This window comes from Pezoporus occidentalis, unplaced genomic scaffold, assembly GCF_034315485.1.
Source record: "Pezoporus occidentalis ecotype Australia unplaced genomic scaffold, CSIRO_AGI_Poc_V1 ctg94, whole genome shotgun sequence".
Classification (NCBI taxonomy): Eukaryota; Metazoa; Chordata; class Aves; order Psittaciformes; family Psittacidae; genus Pezoporus; species Pezoporus occidentalis.
Genome location: NW_026916304.1, coordinates 1,988,524 through 2,009,204, shown reverse-complemented (window position 1 = coordinate 2,009,204; position 20,681 = coordinate 1,988,524). Strand labels below are relative to the sequence as shown.

General features: G+C 43.1%; 2 protein-coding genes across 2 annotated transcripts in view; both read right to left on the bottom strand.

Moving 5' to 3' along the window:
• Positions 1–1,516: 1,516 nt before the first annotated feature.
• Positions 1,517–5,409, bottom strand: S1PR1 (sphingosine-1-phosphate receptor 1). Its single transcript, XM_062606133.1, is given in 4 exon segments — positions 1,517–3,700; positions 3,703–3,729; positions 5,246–5,348; positions 5,350–5,409. Coding segments are annotated over 4 exon segments (1,356 nt in total). The 5' UTR covers positions 5,395–5,409; the 3' UTR covers positions 1,517–2,519.
• An 805-nt stretch (positions 5,410–6,214) lies between these two features.
• The window catches only part of LOC134157320 (uncharacterized oxidoreductase ZK1290.5-like), a 52,666-nt gene continuing 38,199 nt past the window's right edge, over positions 6,215–20,681 (bottom strand). The window contains 4 exon segments of the mRNA XM_062606139.1: positions 6,215–8,450; positions 14,620–14,721; positions 16,930–16,989; positions 17,519–17,701. Of these exon segments, the coding sequence (XP_062462123.1) occupies positions 14,626–14,721; positions 16,930–16,989; positions 17,519–17,701 (339 nt within the window). The 3' untranslated portion in view covers positions 6,215–8,450; positions 14,620–14,625.

Genomic DNA, 20,681 nt, shown 5'->3' with positions numbered 1-20,681 from the left:
GTGACTTTATCCCTGGGACAGAGCAGTGCTTTCCCTCATGACTGTCAGCACCCACCATAAGCCACCCCTGCCCAAACGAAGGCCTGAGCCAAGAGAGACTTTATCTTGTGCACAAATCCAGAGCTGACATTTTTTCCAGCCCTGCTCAGGTCACACATTAAAAGCCTAGGAAGTGAGCACACATGAAATCACCCCTTCCGTACAAGCAGACAGATGGAGAGAAATTCCAGCCTGTTTCCAGTCTTTTGTCTTCAGGGCAGTTTTGGAATTTCCTTCAGGAAGTGAGGTTACGACCCAGAGCCTTCCTCGGTGAGCAGGCTGCTGTTTCCCACAGTAAACCTTATGCAGCGATGACATACAGTACGAGAAGGTGAGGTTTATCTTCACACTCCAACTGCATCCTGTATGAGCTCCATGGAACTTAAAAGTAACACTGGGAGGGAATGGCCGCAGCAGAGGAAATGGAAGCCAAGCCTATGGAAGAAGTAATACAGCACCTATTCAACTACAGCTGCCATGGTCTTCACTGGTGCATCAAATGCAGCCACAGTAGTTACAGAGCCGAGGCCACCATTCTGCATTTCATAAACCTCCATGATGCTTGCAGTGAGTTAAGAATTAAACTGAGTAATTGCATTAGTGATATAAGTGAATTATTTCATTTATTCTACTCTAGACATTCAGGGTGAAATCGGCAGACATCTGGGTTGTCTTCTGTTTGTTCTTCATTATCCTTTGGAGAAGAATCGCTCCTGTAGAGGTTCTTTTAATGGCATTTAATCGATATAGCACATGCTGCTGAAAAATTACATTCAAGCATTCATTTTGCATTGTACATGATCCTGTACCTGGGCATCATGCATCTTACATCCCTGCAGATTAATTGCAGCATGTACCAAAATCCAGTTCTTTCACTGACTTCTGCTAACAAGAAACCCCTCCAGGCAAGAATGCCCCACAACAGCACGAAACTACCAGTAATCCAATACCAGAATCTTTACAAAAATCAGTTTATTAATGTTTAGAAGTCAATAAAGCTATGTGCAAATTGAACAATAAAAGTCAGAAACATTTTAAATACTATTTTTTTTTAACCAGAAAAATAAAAACCCAACAGTTTAATTGCACTGGAAATTTTACTACAAAGGCAATACATTTTCTTTACAAAATACCACTTCTAGGAACTGCCAGTAACTGTAAATCAGTCGCTTGCTCTCAGCTATCCCAGATATATCACTTTTGTTATAGTAATACTCTAGGCACATGAAGACTCCTGCATCTTATTAACTTATTTACATTGTACACATTCAACCCCATTAGCACAGGTTAGAAAAACAGAAATAAAAAGGATGCTGTAAAACGTATACATTCAATTTAATGACAGGTACTTCTTCCATGAACTGACAAAATACACCTTTACTGAAATGATAAACATTAATTAAATGTGCCAAAATGTATTGCATTTTGTTATGGAAGTGCATTTATCTATAGTCATTTCACTTCAACTTTAATATGCTCTTCTGAAAGCCAAGATACTCTTTCCAGATCTTTTCCTTTGGAAAGAATATGAACCTGACACTGAAACACCCCTTCTGCTTTTAACTCTTCTTTCTCAGGCAAAAATCCTGCTGTCGTCAATTGTGTATCTTCTACTATTATATTCACTTTCAGCCATATTAAAGAGAAATGACCTTTAGTTCTACCTTGCATTTGTCAGGATAATGCAGTTTATTTAATGCTACAGAATAACAAGGCAGTCAACATATGGGGCCAAATGCTGCTCTGAGCTGCTCCATAGAATCCGATGCAGTCAGTGGAATTGTACAGGTGAAAGTAACTGTTGGCTCCTGGTCTGCAAGTGTAATATGGGCTGACAGCAAAAATTCACAGCTATGATCTGGCTAAATAAAACCTCAACAGCTTTGGACTCTGCAAATAACACCTTATGAACTAAAACCTCTGGAAAGTGATGCCAAATTACAGCTGTACACAGCCTAAGTTATATTTGTGTGCTCTTGTTTCTTGTTATGTGCTAATCAAACACTTTTGACCGACTATGCCAGAGCCACCACTAGATTCAGCACAGAAAGACCTTTGTGTCAGTGGTTTGCTGCAAGTAAAAGAGAAATAACTTCACATTCTTCTCACATGGGGGAAAAAAACAAGAAAGATTCATTCTCCCTCTCCCTCCTCCCCCTCTCCTTTTCTCCCACACGCACCAGGCATCATTTCACCAAGGCATCAGTCTTTCAGAGTTACTAAGGAGACTTCAGGCTACGAATGCGCCTGACAATCCTGAACTGCCTCAGTGCAAAGACAAAACACGCTCCAGGGAAAAGAGATTTTCAAGCCAGAACAGTCTGTCCCATTTCTTGACCTCCAGCCTTGCAAGTGCACCGTTTGCCTCGCTAGAACTAATGCTACTCGCTCACTTAGCCCAACGCTGCCGCCACGAGCAGGAGGCCTCTCAGCCCCCCCATCTCAGAGAACAGCTCTGTAATATACCCCCATAGTTACTCCTAAGAAGATGAGGTAACATTGCCTGAAGACATGATGGTTTCAGGATGGTCCCCTTCCTCCTTCTGCGGGTGGGAGGAGTTGTCAGACTTACTCCGACTGAACTCCATCCCTCCGATGATGGGCCTTTTGAATTTGGTCCCAGAATCTGCCGGGGGACATTTGCAGCAGCACAGAATCTTGATGAAAGCCCTCCGCATCTCTTTGTTTGTCAAGGTGTAGATGATAGGGTTTGTGGCTGAATTGAGCACAGCCAGTACTAAGAAATACTCTGCTTTGTAGAGGATCGGGCAGGACTTCACTTTACACCCCACATCCAGTAAAAGCAGGATGAACAAGGGAGCCCAGCAGACGATGAAGGCACTCAGGACTATGATCACTGTCTTGAGCAAGGCCAGTGACTTCTCTGAGCTCCTGGTAGCTTTGGTAATGTTTTTCCGAAACGTCAGCCTGCGGCTCCTAGTCCTCACCATGGAGTAGATCCTGCAATAGAGGACGACAATAGATAACAAAAGGCCGGTGAAAACAGTGGTGCAAAAGAGAATATAGTGCTTGTGGTAGAGGGGCAGCACAGTGGAGCAGTTGGACAGGAGGTTGATGCAGTTCCATCCCATGATCGGCAGTCCCCCAAGGATCACAGAGATAACCCAGCAAGCACTGATGAGCAAGAAGGAGCGGAAGCTGTTGCTGCCATTATGGAGTTTCATCTTCAGCATAGTGATGTATCTCTCAATGGCAATGGCCAACAAGCTGAACACAGAAGCTGACAAGGCAACAAACATGCTGCCTTCCCTTACAAACCACTGGGAGGGAGTGAGGCTATACGTTTTGTGTCCAGATAGCAGGAGGTTGGCAGTGTAGGCCACGCCAGCCAGCAAGTCTGAAAGAGCCAAATTCCCAATGAAATAGTACATGGGTCTGTGAAACTTCTTGGTTTTCCAGATGGTGAGCAAGACAAAAATGTTCTCCAAGATTATAAAGCAGCAAATGATGATAAAAACCACCGACGTCACTTTTATTCCACTGTCCGCATTCTCATTTAGCTTTCCTGTGTAATTATAGTGCTCTTTGATGACATAGTTGACATCGGTGTTGGCGAGGTTGCTGACGACCTTCAGCGGCGCAGTGGTGCCAAAGCTCATGGTGATGCCAAGAGTGATACTGGCCCAGCAGCTGGCCCCGAACTGCTGCACAACCTCAGAACCAGCAGCCCTGGCAACAGGAGACAGACAGGTTAACAGGGGCAGGCAAACAAGGCAATAAATGATACCAGTTTATCACCTGCTTGCCCAGTTGTAGATCAGAGTAACAAACGTATTCACACAGGAATTGCTTTTGTTCGGCTGCTAAAAGAAATAGACTTAAAAGGTGATTTAGGACTACTGAATAGGTTAATGAAACAAAAAAAGTCCTGCCACGCAGAGCCAAGCAGGAAAATGCGGGGACTGTGTTACGGGACTCCTACCAACATGAAAGAGCTCAAAGCTCCCCAGCAAGAAGTTCGAGTGAAACTTTTTCTTCAGTAGGAAACACACCTTGTAACACGACAGCAGAGATTCAGAAAGGGAAACGTTTTGATCTGATTGAACTGCAAATGTGTGAAAGCCTGCTCAGGAATTACTTAACCTGTATTCCCTCCGTTAGTAAAGTCTGACTGCGCTGTGGAAGGGGCAATTCTGCCATTTACTGATGCCACCTCAAACAGTGGTGAATTCACTGATGTGTATATGTAAGCAAAAGATCATCTCAAAGCTGTAAAGGGGAAAGGAGTGTCTTTGCTAACTAAAAGAATATGCTTTACATGGAAAAAAAAAGTTTAGAGAAGTCAAGAAAAAAGATGTAAATAAGGCAGGTAGCAAGCCCTTTCTGTGGGTCTGGAACAAAGAACGGCAAAAGAAAGCACTTTGCAGTTGAATAATTAGCCTTGCAAACTTCTGAAACGTGCATGATGAAGGAGTACAGCTACGGAGGAAACTCCCTTTACACATGAACACGTTCTAGTGGACATTTAAAGAGAACTAAAGATGTGAAATCTCGCAAGAACAGGCACAGTTGTTAAATCACAGCCCAAGCGGGGTAAAGCAGGAGGTACAAGCCTGAACTCACACCGGTCCTGCACCGCTCCCTCACTGCTCCGCTCCCGATCTGCCGCCTGCACCGCTCCTGTCCCGCACCTCGCACAGCTCCCGGGCTCCAACCCGCACCGCTCCCCGCCTGCTGCTCGCACAGCTCCCGTTTATAGCGCCCACGGGTCCCGCTCCGCCCGCCTGCGCGGGACGCGGCCGCAGGCCGGGCTCGGCAGGTACCGCGCAGCCCCCCCACCTCTTTTGCTCCGCGAGCGGCGGTGCGCGAACCCCGAGCCTCACCTCGCTCAAGCGCGGCGCGGAGCCCCCGCCGGCACTGCGCATCTTGCGCGTCCGCTGAGCAACTCCTGCAACTGGGCCGGGGGCTCGCTGGTTTTAGTGCTCGTGCGGCTGCCGCTCCCCACCCCGTTCCTTTCTAACTCCTCCCTGCGGGGCGGCTCGTCCGACGGCCCTTCGCGCCGGGACCCGCCCCGCGGCCGGGAGCAGGCGGGGAACGCGAGCTGGGGATGCCGCAGGGCATCGCCCCCAGCCCCGCTCGCACCGCTCCGAGCAGGAGCCACAGGGATAAGGCCAAAGCAAGGCTCCCCAGAGCCACCCCCGCCCTCGCTCCCGAGGGACGGTGTAAGTAGTGCTTAAGGAAATACCTGGAAGAGGCTCCTCCCCATCCGCACGGTTCAGGCCGGGAAGAGAAGCGCGTTCGCCCGCGGCTCCCCGGAGCCCGTAGGAGCCCCGGGGTACCGGGGGAAGGAGGGGGGTATAGGGCAGGGACTCGCCCCGTGACACCGTCAAACATCACCACGGGTTGGTGTTCCCATGTGCAAACCGCATCTTCCACTGTTCCGAGCGTGCCGTAAGAAACCCACGTGTTTGAAAACACAAAGAAAAGTTTTAAAGTTGTTTGTCAAACCGAAGTTGGCAATGACAGCTACTTAGCACTGAGAATACAGAGACTAAGAAGTGAGCTTAGGGTTTATAATTCCTTCTCTCTTCAAACTTTTGGAAGAACCCCCCACTCAGTGTACATGAAATGCTAACTCCAGTGGCAATCTGTTGTGTTTACTGCACAATTTCTCCTCTTCCTTCCTTGCTCTGTTCTCTTTAACTCCATTTCAAACTGCAATGCAAAAGAATGTCACAGTAGAGCAGAGCTCACTGTATTAGGTCTTTCAGTTCACGTCGCATCGCACCATAAGCAGTAGCAGTTGTTGGCTTTGACGGTGAGAGTAACTACTCTCAGGAAGGGTGTCCCTCTCTTTATTTATGCTAATAGTCACGCTTCAATTGCTCCACGCCTCTCCCGGAATGACTCAGATAAATGACACTGGCAAACAGACATTTACCCTGCCACCACAAAGCTAGAAACTTGAAAAGATGTTCAGCCTCCTGCAAGCCTGGGAGGAAAACACAGCCGTTAAATTACAACTGTCAGAACAGGCATGTCAGATAAATCATGCCTGAGGTTGACATATGCACCCCCTGCAACTGCCTGACATACCCTAGATAGTTCAAGCTTCCCCCCTTATTTAGCTAATTGATAGAAAATACTAACTAAAGGTGCATTCATTAGGTATTTTCCTCTAGGAAATAATTCTCACCATTTCAAGCAACAGGAACACATTAAAGGAACATGCTTTAATTAAAAAGGATAGAGTGACTCAGGGTTTCAGTAGTCAGATGTACAGGCTTTCATGTTTAGGTTATTGGTTAACCAACTGTGAGGGCTCCAACTCAGAGATGGGACATCTAACTACTTATTTGTTAGAGGCTGTGCAATATACCAGGGCAATTTCAGTTCCACTCTGAACACTTGGGTGTTTGTATCACAATAAGCATCATTAAAATTAGCTGACCATACGTATTTGTAGCCCTCTTGACATCTCAGCAGAGACAGAGCTGAAATGCAGCTTCATCCTTGTCAGGGAAATGAAGCCCCATCGACTGGATTTGCACTGAAGGCTCTCCAAAACCTCAGAAATGACAGGTTAGCACGTGGCTTGGCTGCGCAGGTTCCAGCCTGCTTACAATAGCTGAAATACAACTGAGGGAAATTCAGGTTGGTCCAGCCACCTCTACCAAAAGTATGCTGGGGAGCGTTTAGTGAGGCGCTTTACACCAGGGTTATACTCCATCCCCACCAACAGAACAGGAACTCTTTCTTCAGTACCTCCCCAGTGGCCACAGCTCGGGTTGAGGAAGCTCATCCTTCTGTGAAATACACCACAGAAATCCAATGTGTATACACGTCCTTTAAAAACTCAGCTCTGGAATTGCCTGTAGTAAGAATAAGGAGAAAGGACAACATCATTCATGCGCTACTGCAAGAATAAGCCAAATGCAGGTCTGGGTGGAATGCGAGCAGGAGGGCTGAGCACTTCAGGGTACCAAAGCCATATTAACAGCCATTTGACCCGGGTAAACTGCTTAAAAGTGTTTCTGCAATGTGTCCACAAGCATAAAGAGGCAGACACTTTTGTTCACAGGCATCCTGAGTATGTATATGCCCTTATATACTTGAATTTTAGGAGGAGTAAAAACTCGTGATTTGGGGCATGGCAAAAAACCAAACAAAAATCGTTTCTGACAACCAAAGTTCTTGTGGAATTTCCAGTGAGAACTTAGTGTGGTGTGGATTTCAGAAACCTGGTCAATTCCAGGGCAATTTCCTTGCCGGAAAATGCTTTGATCTTGTCAGAAAAGAAGTTGCACGCTGGGGTCCTCCCAAAGGCTGTGTGCTCTGACACCATCAGAAGAGCATCCTCTCTTAGTGCTAGCACTGCTGGCCAACTCACAGTTGCATCAGAGGAGTGTCTGAACATGATCCATCCTGAAAAGATACAGAAAATCCCCTCAAAACACATTATCAAAGGGCTCTTCTCCAACCTCTCACTCTTCTGCAAAAACCTTTATATAAGCAAAAAGTACTTTCACTCATTCTGAGGCAACTTAGGCCACAAACCAGAGCCAATTACTGCCTGATGCGCTAGGTCAAGACAGGAGATCCTTGAAACAGTACAAACAGAATGGTTTTGCTCACCAAGAAACTGAAACAGGGGAGGTTCAGGTTAGATCTTAGGAAGTTCTTCCCTGTGAGGGTGGTGGGACACTGGCACAGCTTGCCCAGAGAAGCTGTGGCTGCCCCATCCCTGTCAGTGTTCAAGGCTGTACTGGACAGAGCCTTGGGTGACATGGTCTAGTGTGAGGTGTCCCTGCCCATGGCAGGGGGTTGGAACTGGATGATCTTAGGGTCCTTCCCTACCCAAACCACTCTGGGATTCTATGATTCTGTGAAAGTCCCAAGAGTGGCCTGCAGAATCCCCCAAAGTTCTCATGACTAGAAGAAATGTATAAAACAGTGGAAAAAAGTCAGATTCTGATTTCTGCTGCAATCCCAGAACAAATATTCTGTGTTTTTGGTATTTCTGGTGATTTCCATGTCCTGCAGCATGCTCTTATATGTTCCTTTAAGTAACTAATACTCTTCAAAAGTCATAAGAAAAGCAAAGAAAATTGTTCATATTGGTTCAAATGACACCTTAAATGAAGTACATGCAGCGAGTAAAGTCTAAAGGAAATTATTTTATTCATCTGTTAACGTAACAGTAAATACAAGCCATTGATCCTGATTTTTGATCGATATTTATTAGGTACTGAGTACCCAGCAGAACAAATTAGATTTACTGCTCAGTTTAAAATGAATCAATGCTTCGGTTGCATCATTTCTGCAGTATAAGACCATCTGGGGTTAAATTATCCTTTCCACAGTGGACAGGTTGCAGGAATCGATTTTCTGTTGATATTCAGAGTGTTCAAAAATTCCAGATCCTCTCCCTTCAGATTAAAATACAAAACCTGGTTTGGAGGAAAAAAAGAAAAAGAAGAGATGAGAACATTGCAAAGACTAAAGCAGACATCTGTTTAGTATTATCATTTTATACTTTAGGTGGTCTGGATTTAAGTTCTTGATATTGATTAGTAAATGTTTTTTTTTCTTTGTTTTAAAAGGGTATTGTAAAAAGTTTACTGGATTCATTTTTGTGGGAATTTGGACTTCCTTTTTAGATCACTAAACTGAGCATAACATTAGGAAAAGTTTAAGCCCAAGTGGAAAGCATTGAAGTAGTTGAGAAAGTGACATGCAATATGGGTATTATTGCACCCAAATCCATACCACGCGTTTATATATCTAATCATGAGAGATGTTTTCTTCATATGTATTAAAATACATACTTCTACACTAACAAAACTGTATAATGCAACATTAGAAAACTTTCTGGAGGTTAATTTTTTATTCCAGTGATATGAATCCATCAATTATAATCTTAATGCACATTTTCTGCTAATCTAAAGACATTAATGGACATGATAAAGTGAACTTAATATGCTGCTCTGAAGAAACACAAGTCTTAGATGGAAACTTTGCAATCATTTGGCAGATTACAGATCTTACTTATCTGCAATACTTGGGGGGGGGGAGAAGCAGTGAAATAACCATTTCCTGAAAACAAAACCAAACCAAAATTACCTGTGATCATTTTTCAGATGAATCAAAGGTATTTATATCATAGTATCAGAATGGTTTGGGTTGGAAAGGACCTTAACATCATCTTGCTCCAACTCCCTGTCTTTATATGCAGTTTATAAGGCATTAATGATAATCATGCAAAAAAGGTCACAAACGATGTGATAGAAAATGGCTGGTTGCTGTTTCATTAATATAACAACTCCACAAAATACATATTTTTCAACATCAGGAAAGTGAATTTGTACCATAGGATATGTTTGACCTTGACACCAATGCTTCAGATTAATCTTCCTCCACCTTTACCCAAAGCAAGTGATTTACTATAAATTCATTTTGGCAACACTATACTTATGGATATTCAATGGGATGAAACCAGGTCATGGACAACCATTAGGAAAGAATGAACTCACTACTAGGAATGAAAATCCCTACCTAACAATTTCTGCTCCCCTTGTTACCACGAAATTGTGAAAACAATTGTACACTTCTCTGCCTCCAAATTTCACAGCCAAGTTAGGAACCCAACACTAGTTCTATATCCTGGAATTTTGATGCCTCATCTAGAAAGTCCTGGAAATCTATTTTGCTGGAGAAAAAAAAAAAAAGCAACCATGATGATAATGCTGTTAATGCACTCTTGATTTTCCTATGAGTAGTTCAGCTACAGAATGTTTCTCAAAGGGCACTGGCCAGCAAAGCCACTACTAATATCATAAATATTCATCTCTGGCACAGTGATTGAGATCTGGTGTGATGGATCTATGCAAAGCTGCTTACAGAAGCACATCCCATAATGTTGGCCATGCCTGCAATAGTTTACGGAGTGACGCGTGTCCTATCACTGGGAAGCAGCATCAGCACCATTGATTTAAATTCATTTCAGGGTTTGTGCTCTTCTTCTCCCCCAGTGGCTAGTGCCACAAATTGAGATAGTTCCCATGCTCTGGTCCCTTCAAAGTCATTACAATTTTATAATGCCCTGGCAGTTGCACTTAGTCCTGGGTGACGTTGCAAACACATCAAAGCAGCCATTCATAAAGACAAATAGTAACGCTGCATCATTTAGATGAAAAATGGAAGATATGGATCCTCCACAGTTTCTTTCAAAAGAGCAGACATCTGAATGGAGGCTGCAAAAAGATGAAGTAAAGAAAAAGATGCAGCACAGCAACACAAAAAAATGGCCAGAAAGTTGGCTTCTCTGTTACTTCTACCCAAGGCACTCAAGGCAGAGATGAGCTTCAAAGCTTTGGAAGGGGTGTGGCAGTGTGGAAAGTGTGAACTGCTTGAACTCAGTGTCAGCAAGAGGTACTACCCCTTATCCCCACCTTCAAAAACAGCTTTCCTGTCAAGACGGCAGACAGCACTGCTCTTTTGAAAAGAAAATCAGCTGGTGTTAACCACAGGACAAGAAGAGGTGGTTTTCAGCAAATGGAACACGATGCAGTTTGCTTGGTTTGGTGGATTTGTACATTTATTGGTATTAGTTTCTTACCTATACACAGTGGGGAACAGCTGTAGTAAACAGGCTTCTGCAGCCTGATTTAAGAAAAAGTGTCCTAAAGCATGCACTTTACAAAACCATTTTGATTCTTTTCCAATTAAATGTTCTTCGGTGCCTCCACCTCCAGTAATAAGACAAAGAATCAGAAACAGGCAAGAAATAGGAGAGGGAGCCACTCCGAGTCAGACAGGAAGCTAGAGCTGCACAGAAAACAGCCTCACCCTTTCCACTGACTTTCAGTTTATTCTTTTCCTTTCCTTATTTGTTTCAAGAGTTACCTTCCACTAAGAGCCACAGTGCTCCTGATTGCACTGAGGCGGGTAACACTGAGAAATTGTATCTTATTTTAACTAATGATTTATCACAACCAGAAAGGAGTGCCCCATCAGTCACTACCATCAGTGGCCTGCATCAGATGGAAGATAAATTGCTTCTATTTTCAGGTGTATTCCCTGTTCCTTTTGGCAAGATGATGGGAAAGGCTGATAAAACGATGCACTGCTGTATCTTAAAAAGGGCATTGAATAAAGGCGAAACAGCTTTCCCTCTACAGAAAGTTTATCTTACAGAAATTTGGAAAAGAGGAGGAATTTCAGCCCATACAATTCCAAGAACTCACTGGAAGGATGAATTCTGAGTTTAAAAGAAGAAATCTTTCAAAATGAGCACCTCCAGGCTAACTGACCACAGAACAAACAAAAATGGGGTTAAACTTCCTGATTTTGTTAAGTTCAGTACATTTAAATCCTTTGGTCTTCCAGGTTCTGCTTCTCCTACAGAATATCACTCCTCACTGCTACCCCTAAATCTCACTGCTGTTCACTTTCCAATTTCTTACTAGCCATCATGTTTCCCTATACTATGAGCAAAGTTGTCTGTACTTCAGAAATGTTCATTTAGATGAGGTGATGTGGACTTGCTCTTCAGCATCTTTTGCTTAGAAGGAAAACCACCTATGACAACGCTGATGTCAATTTAGTTGTAGAGAGGAGCATAAAATACAAATCCACTGTGTCTTTGCCTCTGCAACCCAACCAAAAGAGGATTTGCTCAATGATTCTAAATTAACTAACATGGCCTAATACTCGTGAATGAGGTATTCAAAGGAAGAGGCTCCAGTGACATATCCCAAGCACACAGGAGATAACATGGTTCCAGTCTCTTTGGGCAGTTACAGCTTCTAGCAGAAAACAATGGCTACTAGTGATGGCACAATAAATGTGCATGTCACACCTGGGGGAAAGATAGCACGGGTCAGCTGAGTCCTGGCACTTCAAAAGCTTCTACTGCCTCAACCTACTCTTGACTGAGTACATAGTTAAAATTAAACTCTCCCATCATTCTATAGCCACTACCTGGTAGCAAAGGAATTGCTAGGAAAGATCATACCCCCGCCCCCCAGAACCACCAACAAAAAACCCAACCAACCACAACCCAAACCCCCAAACCCCCCAAACCAACAATAAAAGAATCCTAACCAGAAAACTCCAACCCAAACAATTCCCCCCCCCCAAAAAAATGAAAAAAAGAAAATCAAAACCCAAAACAAAGACTTGAACCAACAAGTAAGTCTGGGCATAGCTAGTAAGTATCAGATTAAAACTGTAACTTGCCACAACTGCTCCTTAAGAAGAATGCTTTTTTAGTACTCCTATTTCTATCTGATTATTCCTTTTATTACTCCTTGTGCTGCTTAGATACCATGATACAGATCAAAGAACATGCTGGCTCTTCCTACCAAGAGCAGATGCAGGCACAAAACCCACTGTGAAATTCTTTGACACAGGCAACAATGAAAATTTATCAATAAATTAGGAAGCAATCCTCACTGTAGCCTTAAGTCATCTATATGGGGGATCAGCAAGAAAATCTGGTTTAATTCTGTTTAGCTCAGGTGATCAGTTAGAATTAAGCACAGAAAACCCAGAGCTGTTCTGACCAATATGGGACTTCTGGCCACGTAACTACTCTTAACTGGCATTGGTTTTGTAATACTGAAGCTAAAATTTGCTAACATGCATCAAGAACTGGTTCCTTTTGTATGCATCATTTGTGTTGGAAATAGTACACTGATGTGATGTCTGTCTCCTTAGAGAGAACCTGAGGTAGAACTCCAACTTCTACAAAAGTCTTTGTCGTGGTTTAAACCCAGTCAGGGAACTCGTTCACTCACTCCCCCCCTTTCTACAAAAGTCTTCAATGCCAAAAAGCCATACTGAGGGAATACTTAGTATGTGATTTACTTCTAGCCCTCGTTTTATGGATTTGGCTACACTGTGAAGCAAGGAGTCCCTAAACAGCACAGTAACAAGTCGTCTTTTTCATCTTGCTGAGGTATTGTTCCATAAAGTGACTTTTCAAAAGGAGGATTAGCTGATGACCACTGGTGGAAAGCTTTATTTGTCAGGGACTGTAGCAATAGAACAAGGGGTAGGTAATGGACTTAAACAGGGGAAGTTCAGGTTGGATCTAAGGCAGAAGCTCTTTCCAGTGAGGGTGCTGAGGCGCTGGCACAGGGCACCCAGAGAAGCTGTGGCTGCCCCATCCCTGGCAGTGCTCAAGGCCAGGCTGGACGGAACTTGGAGCAACCTGCTCTAGTATGTCTTAGACACCACAAGTGGCATTCTCAGGTACCAAAGCACCTCAAGCTGCAAGTCACACTTCTATGAAATAAACTTACTGTGGAGATAGTGTCAGATACTAATGAGTGCAGCATTTCATACAGGATCTTGTGTTTCAAGTAAGTAATACATTAATGATTCCAGAGACAGATCTAGACAAAACTTATTTACCAGGAAAAACTAGCCAACAATTCTGAGGAGCTATTATGAAAAAGGTAAGTTGGTATTTTACCTGATTTTATTTAGTTCCACTCTAAAGCCAAACAATGCAGGCTAGAATATATGACTGCTGTAAGTCACTTCTTGATAAAAAAAATGAGGAGCTTTGTTTCACGATATGACTAAAGCAGAACAGCAGTGGGAAAACTGCCTCAGGAAGTCCACACACAATATAAATCACAGTAAGATTTTCCATACCTTTCTAGACACAGGAACTCTTAAAATATCAAACCAATGTGACTAGAAGTTGAATACTCAGCTGATAAAACACTCTGCAGGCATATTTCTCAAACCAGATCTGTAAACTACATATATCTATCTCTCCTACATATTTTACAAGGAAATGCAAGGAAAGAGATTTCCTGGACAAACCCCAAATGAAAGCTAAACTAACTCTCACTAAAAGCTACACAAAATGCACCAGAATTGCCAGTAAGAGAAGAAGATCAATAATAACAAAGATGCCTCTTAGACCTTGCTGCTCAACTCTTAGCCATGCAGACAGCTTATCTGCACATGAACCTCTCTGGGACGATTTCTACTTTGTTGTACCTACAGTCTAGTAAATAATATGCATAGAACTCTCTGGGTCAAGGCCACACACAATAATATGCATAAAACCTTTTTGTTGATGCTCTCATACTGGTTATTACAATGAGATTCTATTTTTGAGAGAGATTTGCAGTACATTGTACAGTATAAATACTGTAATAAAAATTGTATGAACCATTTCACCCAGCTTTTTCTTCTTCGGACACTGTATTCCTCTAACAAGGTTCTTGGCAAATTATTTTGCACTTAACACCTGGCTGTACACTAGTAGGTAGCATTTTTTCTTATGTTTTTAAATAAGGGCTATCTACTCAAGCTCTTTGATTAAATGGCCTGATGCAGAGTCAATGGCATAAATCTGAGGCTTTGCATGGGCTCCAATAAGCTAGGGGTCGGAATTTGAGATGGACATGTAAGATCTCTGTACAAAACTGCTACACCCAAAAATACTTTTTGTCTGTTGTCAACGTTAAGGATTTCAAATTCAGTTATCATTAACAGCAGCTATTCATCTTACAATTATATTGTTATTGTACCCTTCCCTGAATTTAAGTTACGTGCTCTGACTCACTGATCACTGACAAAGGAAAAAGCTCCAACCTTCATTCACACAACAAGGCTTGGGTCCCAGGAAACATGTCTCCCATCATGCAGTCCATTGAGAACTTCAACATCGTCTTCTGCTATTGTAAAATCAAACACCTGTGGGAGTGCATATACAGTTAACATGAATATAGAGAGAATTAGGAGTGCTCCTGTTATTTAAACTGACCAAGATTTATTTATTTCCTTCTGGAAGTTCTTATATTTTGTCACAGACAAATATTCCATTAAGTTGATAGGCTCCATTAGGTTCTCTGCTTCTTTTGTGAGTCCATCCCTGGCAGTGTTCAAGGCCACCTTGGATTGAGTCTTGGGTGACGTGGTTTAGTGCAAGGTGTCCCTGCCCAGGGCAGGGGGGTTGGAACTTGATGATCTTAAGGTCCCTTCCAACCCTATTCTATGATTCTGTGATTTTTTATTTGTAGACTCTGTGAAGATGGTTTTATAGTACTCTGGCCTCTGGCATGGGTCCAAGACAGTGGTAGTACCAAAGCATGCCATATGGTCGCTGCCAGAGGTATATAAATGCCCTGACTGCAATCCCTCTGGAAGCCTGAGCTCCGTATTTCACTTATATCCCAATGTTCAGTGTTACAGTGGTTTTCCTCAGAACTTGAGCTAAAGAGAATTACTAGAACGTATCAGGACATTCACAAAGCTAGCAAAGCAAAGGCTGTATCTATCTTTTCTACGCATACATAGACAAAACACTCATGGATCAGCTAATACAGATGCAGATACAGTGCTATAGTATCTCAATACTAACTCAAACATGAAAGCAACCACCTCTCTTCATGCACAGGTTCTTACAGCCACTGACTTCTCCTGTCGCGACACCTGCAACATGAATGACGGTGTCAGTGTTTTCTCAGCAGGTGCCTTACTCGAACATTATCGCTTCAGAGCTGAAGCTGCTTTAAGTTGGTCTGTTGCCTTTGTTAGAGTTCCTCCATACTCACTTAAAAGACCCTGTGGAGCCTGAACTGCTGCCAGATGAGCTCCTCCCATCCTGCATTATCCAGCAACCACAGGCTGCTGGAATGACGCTTCTAGAAAAACCTCAGTGCTCCAGCTTTTTAAACTCCAACCAGGGACCAGTTACAGAACCAGAAATACTACATACTATATTATGCACTGGGGGCTTAGCGAGGTCCATGCTTTCACCAATGTGACTAGAGGTGGTAAGAGACTCAGGCCAACACACTGGCCTGGGGGAAAGAAAAAGCAAACAAAGGGAGATGTGCAGCATTTGATAACTCTCCCTTCCTCCTCTCCACCCGCAGTGTTTTAAATTCTGCTGCAGTGCATTCCCTCAGTTGTGTGAAATGAATTGGTGGGCCCATAGAATAAATGCTGTAAAACACAGAATTAATGTGGATTTAAAATACCACTGGGGAAAATAAAACAATGAAAGAAAAAAAATATATAAAATAACATAAAATAACATAACATAAAATGGATATGGAAGGATTTTTCACCTAGTTTTGTTCTCTGCTCTGGTTCACAATACAGTACAACAAAGAGCTGTGCTTGTACCACAGAAGGCAGTGTGCATGTCAAGTTAAATAGGAGCTATATAAACAGCTCATTACATGTATGCTGATTTACACCTACACACACACACAGCGTGCTTTAACTAGCAGACAGAGGCTTCCTATCTTCTTGCAAAGTTTCTTCCTGATTTGCTGAACAGTTCATATCCCTGTGGTAATTTTGGAAGTAACAATAAGGTGGTTGTGGTTTCCCCTCCCCCAAAGAAAGCACACTTTCAACTTAGAGAATTGGAGAGAAAAAACAAGTGATGAATTACAAACATTCCTTCAAGTAGAGTAGGAGGAAGGGAGAGGAAGAGTCAGCTCTGGCAGGACTGCCATTTCCTTAGGAAGTCTCTCTTTCAGATGTCCCCAAGAGTTTTACAGCTTTCATAGCGTTATGCGCAGCATACAGATTCCTTCCATTTGACGTACGTGCCTATCACAAAAAGGACCTAACCAGAATGAGATTAGGACGCTTCACAGTCAGCCAGGTAATAAGTAAGATAAATATTGACAATTAAAAAATCAACTGTGAACAGGTCTTTCTGTGGATATCTCTTTTATACACAGTGATTAGCTCTCCAGTTAATTTCTGACATTCATGAATTACTGGTTTCTACTATACTGTAGTAATTTTATGGTACTATGAGTTGCCAATTTTAACTGAGTTGTCCCATTATAAAACCGGCTTAGGAAAAGGGGCAGGCAAACCTAAGTATTAAACGCAGTAACTGGGATGTTAGTCAGACTTGAACGCATAACCAAATCTCACCTTGCAGTTTTCCTCTATCCTTTCCGCTTTCGTGGATTTTGGAATAGTGACAATCCCATTCTGAAACACATCATGCTTCTCATCATAAAAATATACATACTTTCAAAGAAAATGATCTCTCTTCCAAACATTTCAAGACATTCCTCATGTCTTCTGAGGTTTTACTTTGATTTCTCAGAGGACACTAACATTTCTAGATGCTATTTTTAATTGCAGTTACATACAATGCATTCCGTTCCAACACAGATTACGTGGTTTATGTCAGTTTAATACGCTATTTCACTGCTTACTACTTCATGTTGAGCGATAGAAATGGAATGATGCCCCATACTGCTTGCAACATTTTAGTTTGAAACCATCTGTTTTGGTGGTGGTTCTTTTTATTCCCTACAATTATATTACTTGCATATTGAAAATCCACCATGCTTTCTGTGCTACACTCCACATTTCCCATCCAGCACAGTTAGTTCACGCCATATCAGCAGACTGAAGGCAAAAAAGACTTTCTGTCTAAATCCTGGTTTTAAATCTCAAACTATTTGCATTTTCTTCCTGAGAGAGATACATTTTCATTACCACCCTCCCTTACCTGTATACTCCAGCGTATGCAAATCTGTGCTGGAGTTCTGCCATATTTCTTCGACAGCTGAATGATACTAGGATGAGTAAGTGCTTCACCTTTGGCTAAAGGACAGTAGCCTTCAAAAACAATATCCCTTCTCCTACAATAATCGACCAGCTCTTGAGGCCTTTGGAAAGGGTGGTATTCAACCTTAGATAAATAGAAATAAATTTTTAGTAATAATCTTGAGAATACATTTAGTAGAAAATGTCATTGATAAGTGAAAAATCTTTTTTCTGTTGTTTTAAAAATACAACACGAGTGAAATCACTGCTTCTGAGAGATGTAAGTCACCACTTTTAGGAGAAACATGAAGGGTATTAGTCAATAAGCACTTTCCCATTAACTGGCACAATAGTTTACTAAGTGTTTTTATGTTTCCCCCACATATAAGGTGCACAGAACAGCTGTCTGCCCTACCTGCAGTTGGTCTTGCACTCTAGTTCTGCTCTGTGTCTGAGAAATACATAGAAATGCATAGTGGAATTCAACATTGGGCCATTTTTATTGGTGATTTTAGACCACCGTCTTGTCCCCAGATTGACTTCCTTTCCTATTTCTTAACTAATGATCACTGAATTACACAGGCAAGGAGAGACCAACCAGAACCATTTGCTTGTGATAAGGGACTGACCTCAGGAGCAAAGCCTGTTGGCATGGATTGTACATGGAAAAATCTTGTATTCTGTGTGTGCTGTCACCAAGAGCTTATGCAGGGAAGCAGTCATGCTGCGGAGGAATGAAGTGTGAAGGAGACCTTTTGTAAGAAGGAAGATCATGAACTGCCAAGAACCACTTAAAAAGAGGAAAAGTAACAAGCTACAAAGACATAGTTGTTGGAAGCAAAAGAAAACAGAAGTTATTGGAAAAGATCTCAGAAGAGCCATGTATTCTGGCATGGAGCAAAAGCCAAAAAGAACCTCTGCAATATTCCTTAATGTGCTATTTAAATAAGTATTTCAGTTTATGTGTTGTAAGAAGCGCAGTTCCTCTGCATTCAGATGAAAACGTGTAGCGTTTTATCTTTTAAAACACATAAGCATGTGATACAGTTTTGTGAGTGTGTCACCACTGTCTCAGTGATCCAACTCTTGCGCATTCTGAAGGAAAATCCTCTTCTGAAAAATTACCTCAGCATGTGGAATCTGGAAAATGCCTTGTGCCACAAAGAGGACAAATGAACATTTCCTGTTTCTCATCTTTAGGACATGTTGTCTTTTCAGACAACAATAGTCAGGAACAATAGGCTGGCAGTCATTCAACATGCACTAAGAAAAAAACGTGCCCCTGGAAGGCTGGGCTGAGTCAGCCTAAAGCTGCTCTGATCTAAATTACTAGGTGGACTTGGGAACAAGGTTCAAGCAGCAGACATCCATGTCTTCACCCTTTGATGTTTCTTGACCTTTGAGTAGCCTTTGTATTTCATGTTGACATGTGTAAGGCCAGTGTTGAGATCATGCAGTTATTTGCACCTGAGCTGACTAGAAACTATTCTCATTGCATTTATGCAAAACTATGGAGGGAGAAAAGAGCAAGCAGGGTGTATTACTCGATTATTACAACAGTAATCAACAATGTTAGTAGATGTTCTTTGCACTAGGTGCAACAAATAATAGCCTAGAAAATACTAAGTAAAGAACAGTGAATTTAGGATCAAATGCTGAAAAATCTGCAGTACCCCTTATGGCATCAGGCAACTTATTCAGCACTTACTGTTTGTATGACTGCAAGCAGAATTTACCTGCTGGTCTAATAAGATTCACAGGCAGCACAGTTCAAAGTTACACCTGAAGTATTTAAGGCAAGAACAGCATGCTGACATGTCACCTTCCTGCTTTCCAAGCAGAATCACACATCAATTCATGCCTTTCACTAAACCAAGAGACTCCCAAAGTTTTTGGACTCATTTTTTGGTTGTGTGTTGGTATCAGCCAGGATTTTTCTTCTTAACTGTATTGCTAAAATAATCAAATGCATTTAAAAAAAAAAAAAAAAGCACTTCTGGAATTATTTTTCTAGTGAAAACTGTCTGAAAGGTTCTAGCAGCGTCTGAATGCAAGGGACTAGTACCCTGGGCTAGAAGAGGCATAGACAGGGTCAGTGGCCAGCATGTGCTTCCCCTCAAAATAATAGCTCCTGCTTCCTGGCTTGCCCCACCCTTGCTATTTTAGTCACCAAACTTTTCCCAGGCGAGGGCTGTATGTCATATGGATGGAGCAGCCTGAGGAGAAGGGCTTGCAGGTGCTGGGTGAGGAGAAGCTCCCCATGACCCAGCTTCAGTGAGTGCTTGAGCCCAGATACACCACCACCCCACCCCCCCCCTTCCCCCCGTGTGATGGGCTGCACCCCCAGAGAGTGAGCAGCAGCTCAGGGAGGGGATCCTGCCCCTCTGCTGTGCTCTGGGGCACAGCCCCCCCCCCGCAGCCCCGATCCAGCTCTGGGGCAGCAGCACAAGAGGGACATGGAGCTGTGGGAGTGAGTTCAGGGGAGGCCATGGAGACGCTGCAAGGGCTGGAGCAGCTCTGCTCCGGAGGCAGGCTGAGAGAGCTGGGCTGGCTCAGCCTGGAGAAGAGAAGGCTCCTTAAGGGGAGACCTCAGAGCAGCTGCAGTGCCTAAACGGGCTCCAAGAAACCTGGAGAGGGGCTTTGGACAAGCGCCTGTAGGGACAGGACAAGGGGAATGGCTTTAACCTGCCAGAACAGGGGAGACTGAGATGGGCTCTTAGGCAGAAGCTCTTCCTGTGAGGGAGCTGAGGGGCTGGCACAGGGTGCCCAGAGAAGCTGTGGCTGCCCCATCCCTGGCAGTGTTCAAGGCCAGGTTGGACACAGGAGCTTGGAGCAACCTGCTCTAGTGGAAGGTGTCCCTGCCTGTGGCAGGGGAGTGGAACTGGATGAGCTATAAGGTCCCTTCAACACAAACCAGTCTGGGATTCTATGATCCATACGGTAGTAGAGAAGATCTTGATCTTTCCTGGCACTCTACCCTGAGTGATCTGTGCATAAAAACTGGCATTTCTTTAATCAGTTTGCAATTCACATCACAGACCTCTTCATAGCTGCTACTTGGTCAGCTGGAGGAGAACTCCAAGCACTGTCTTTTATCACTCTCATGCACAATGGGGAAAAGCTGA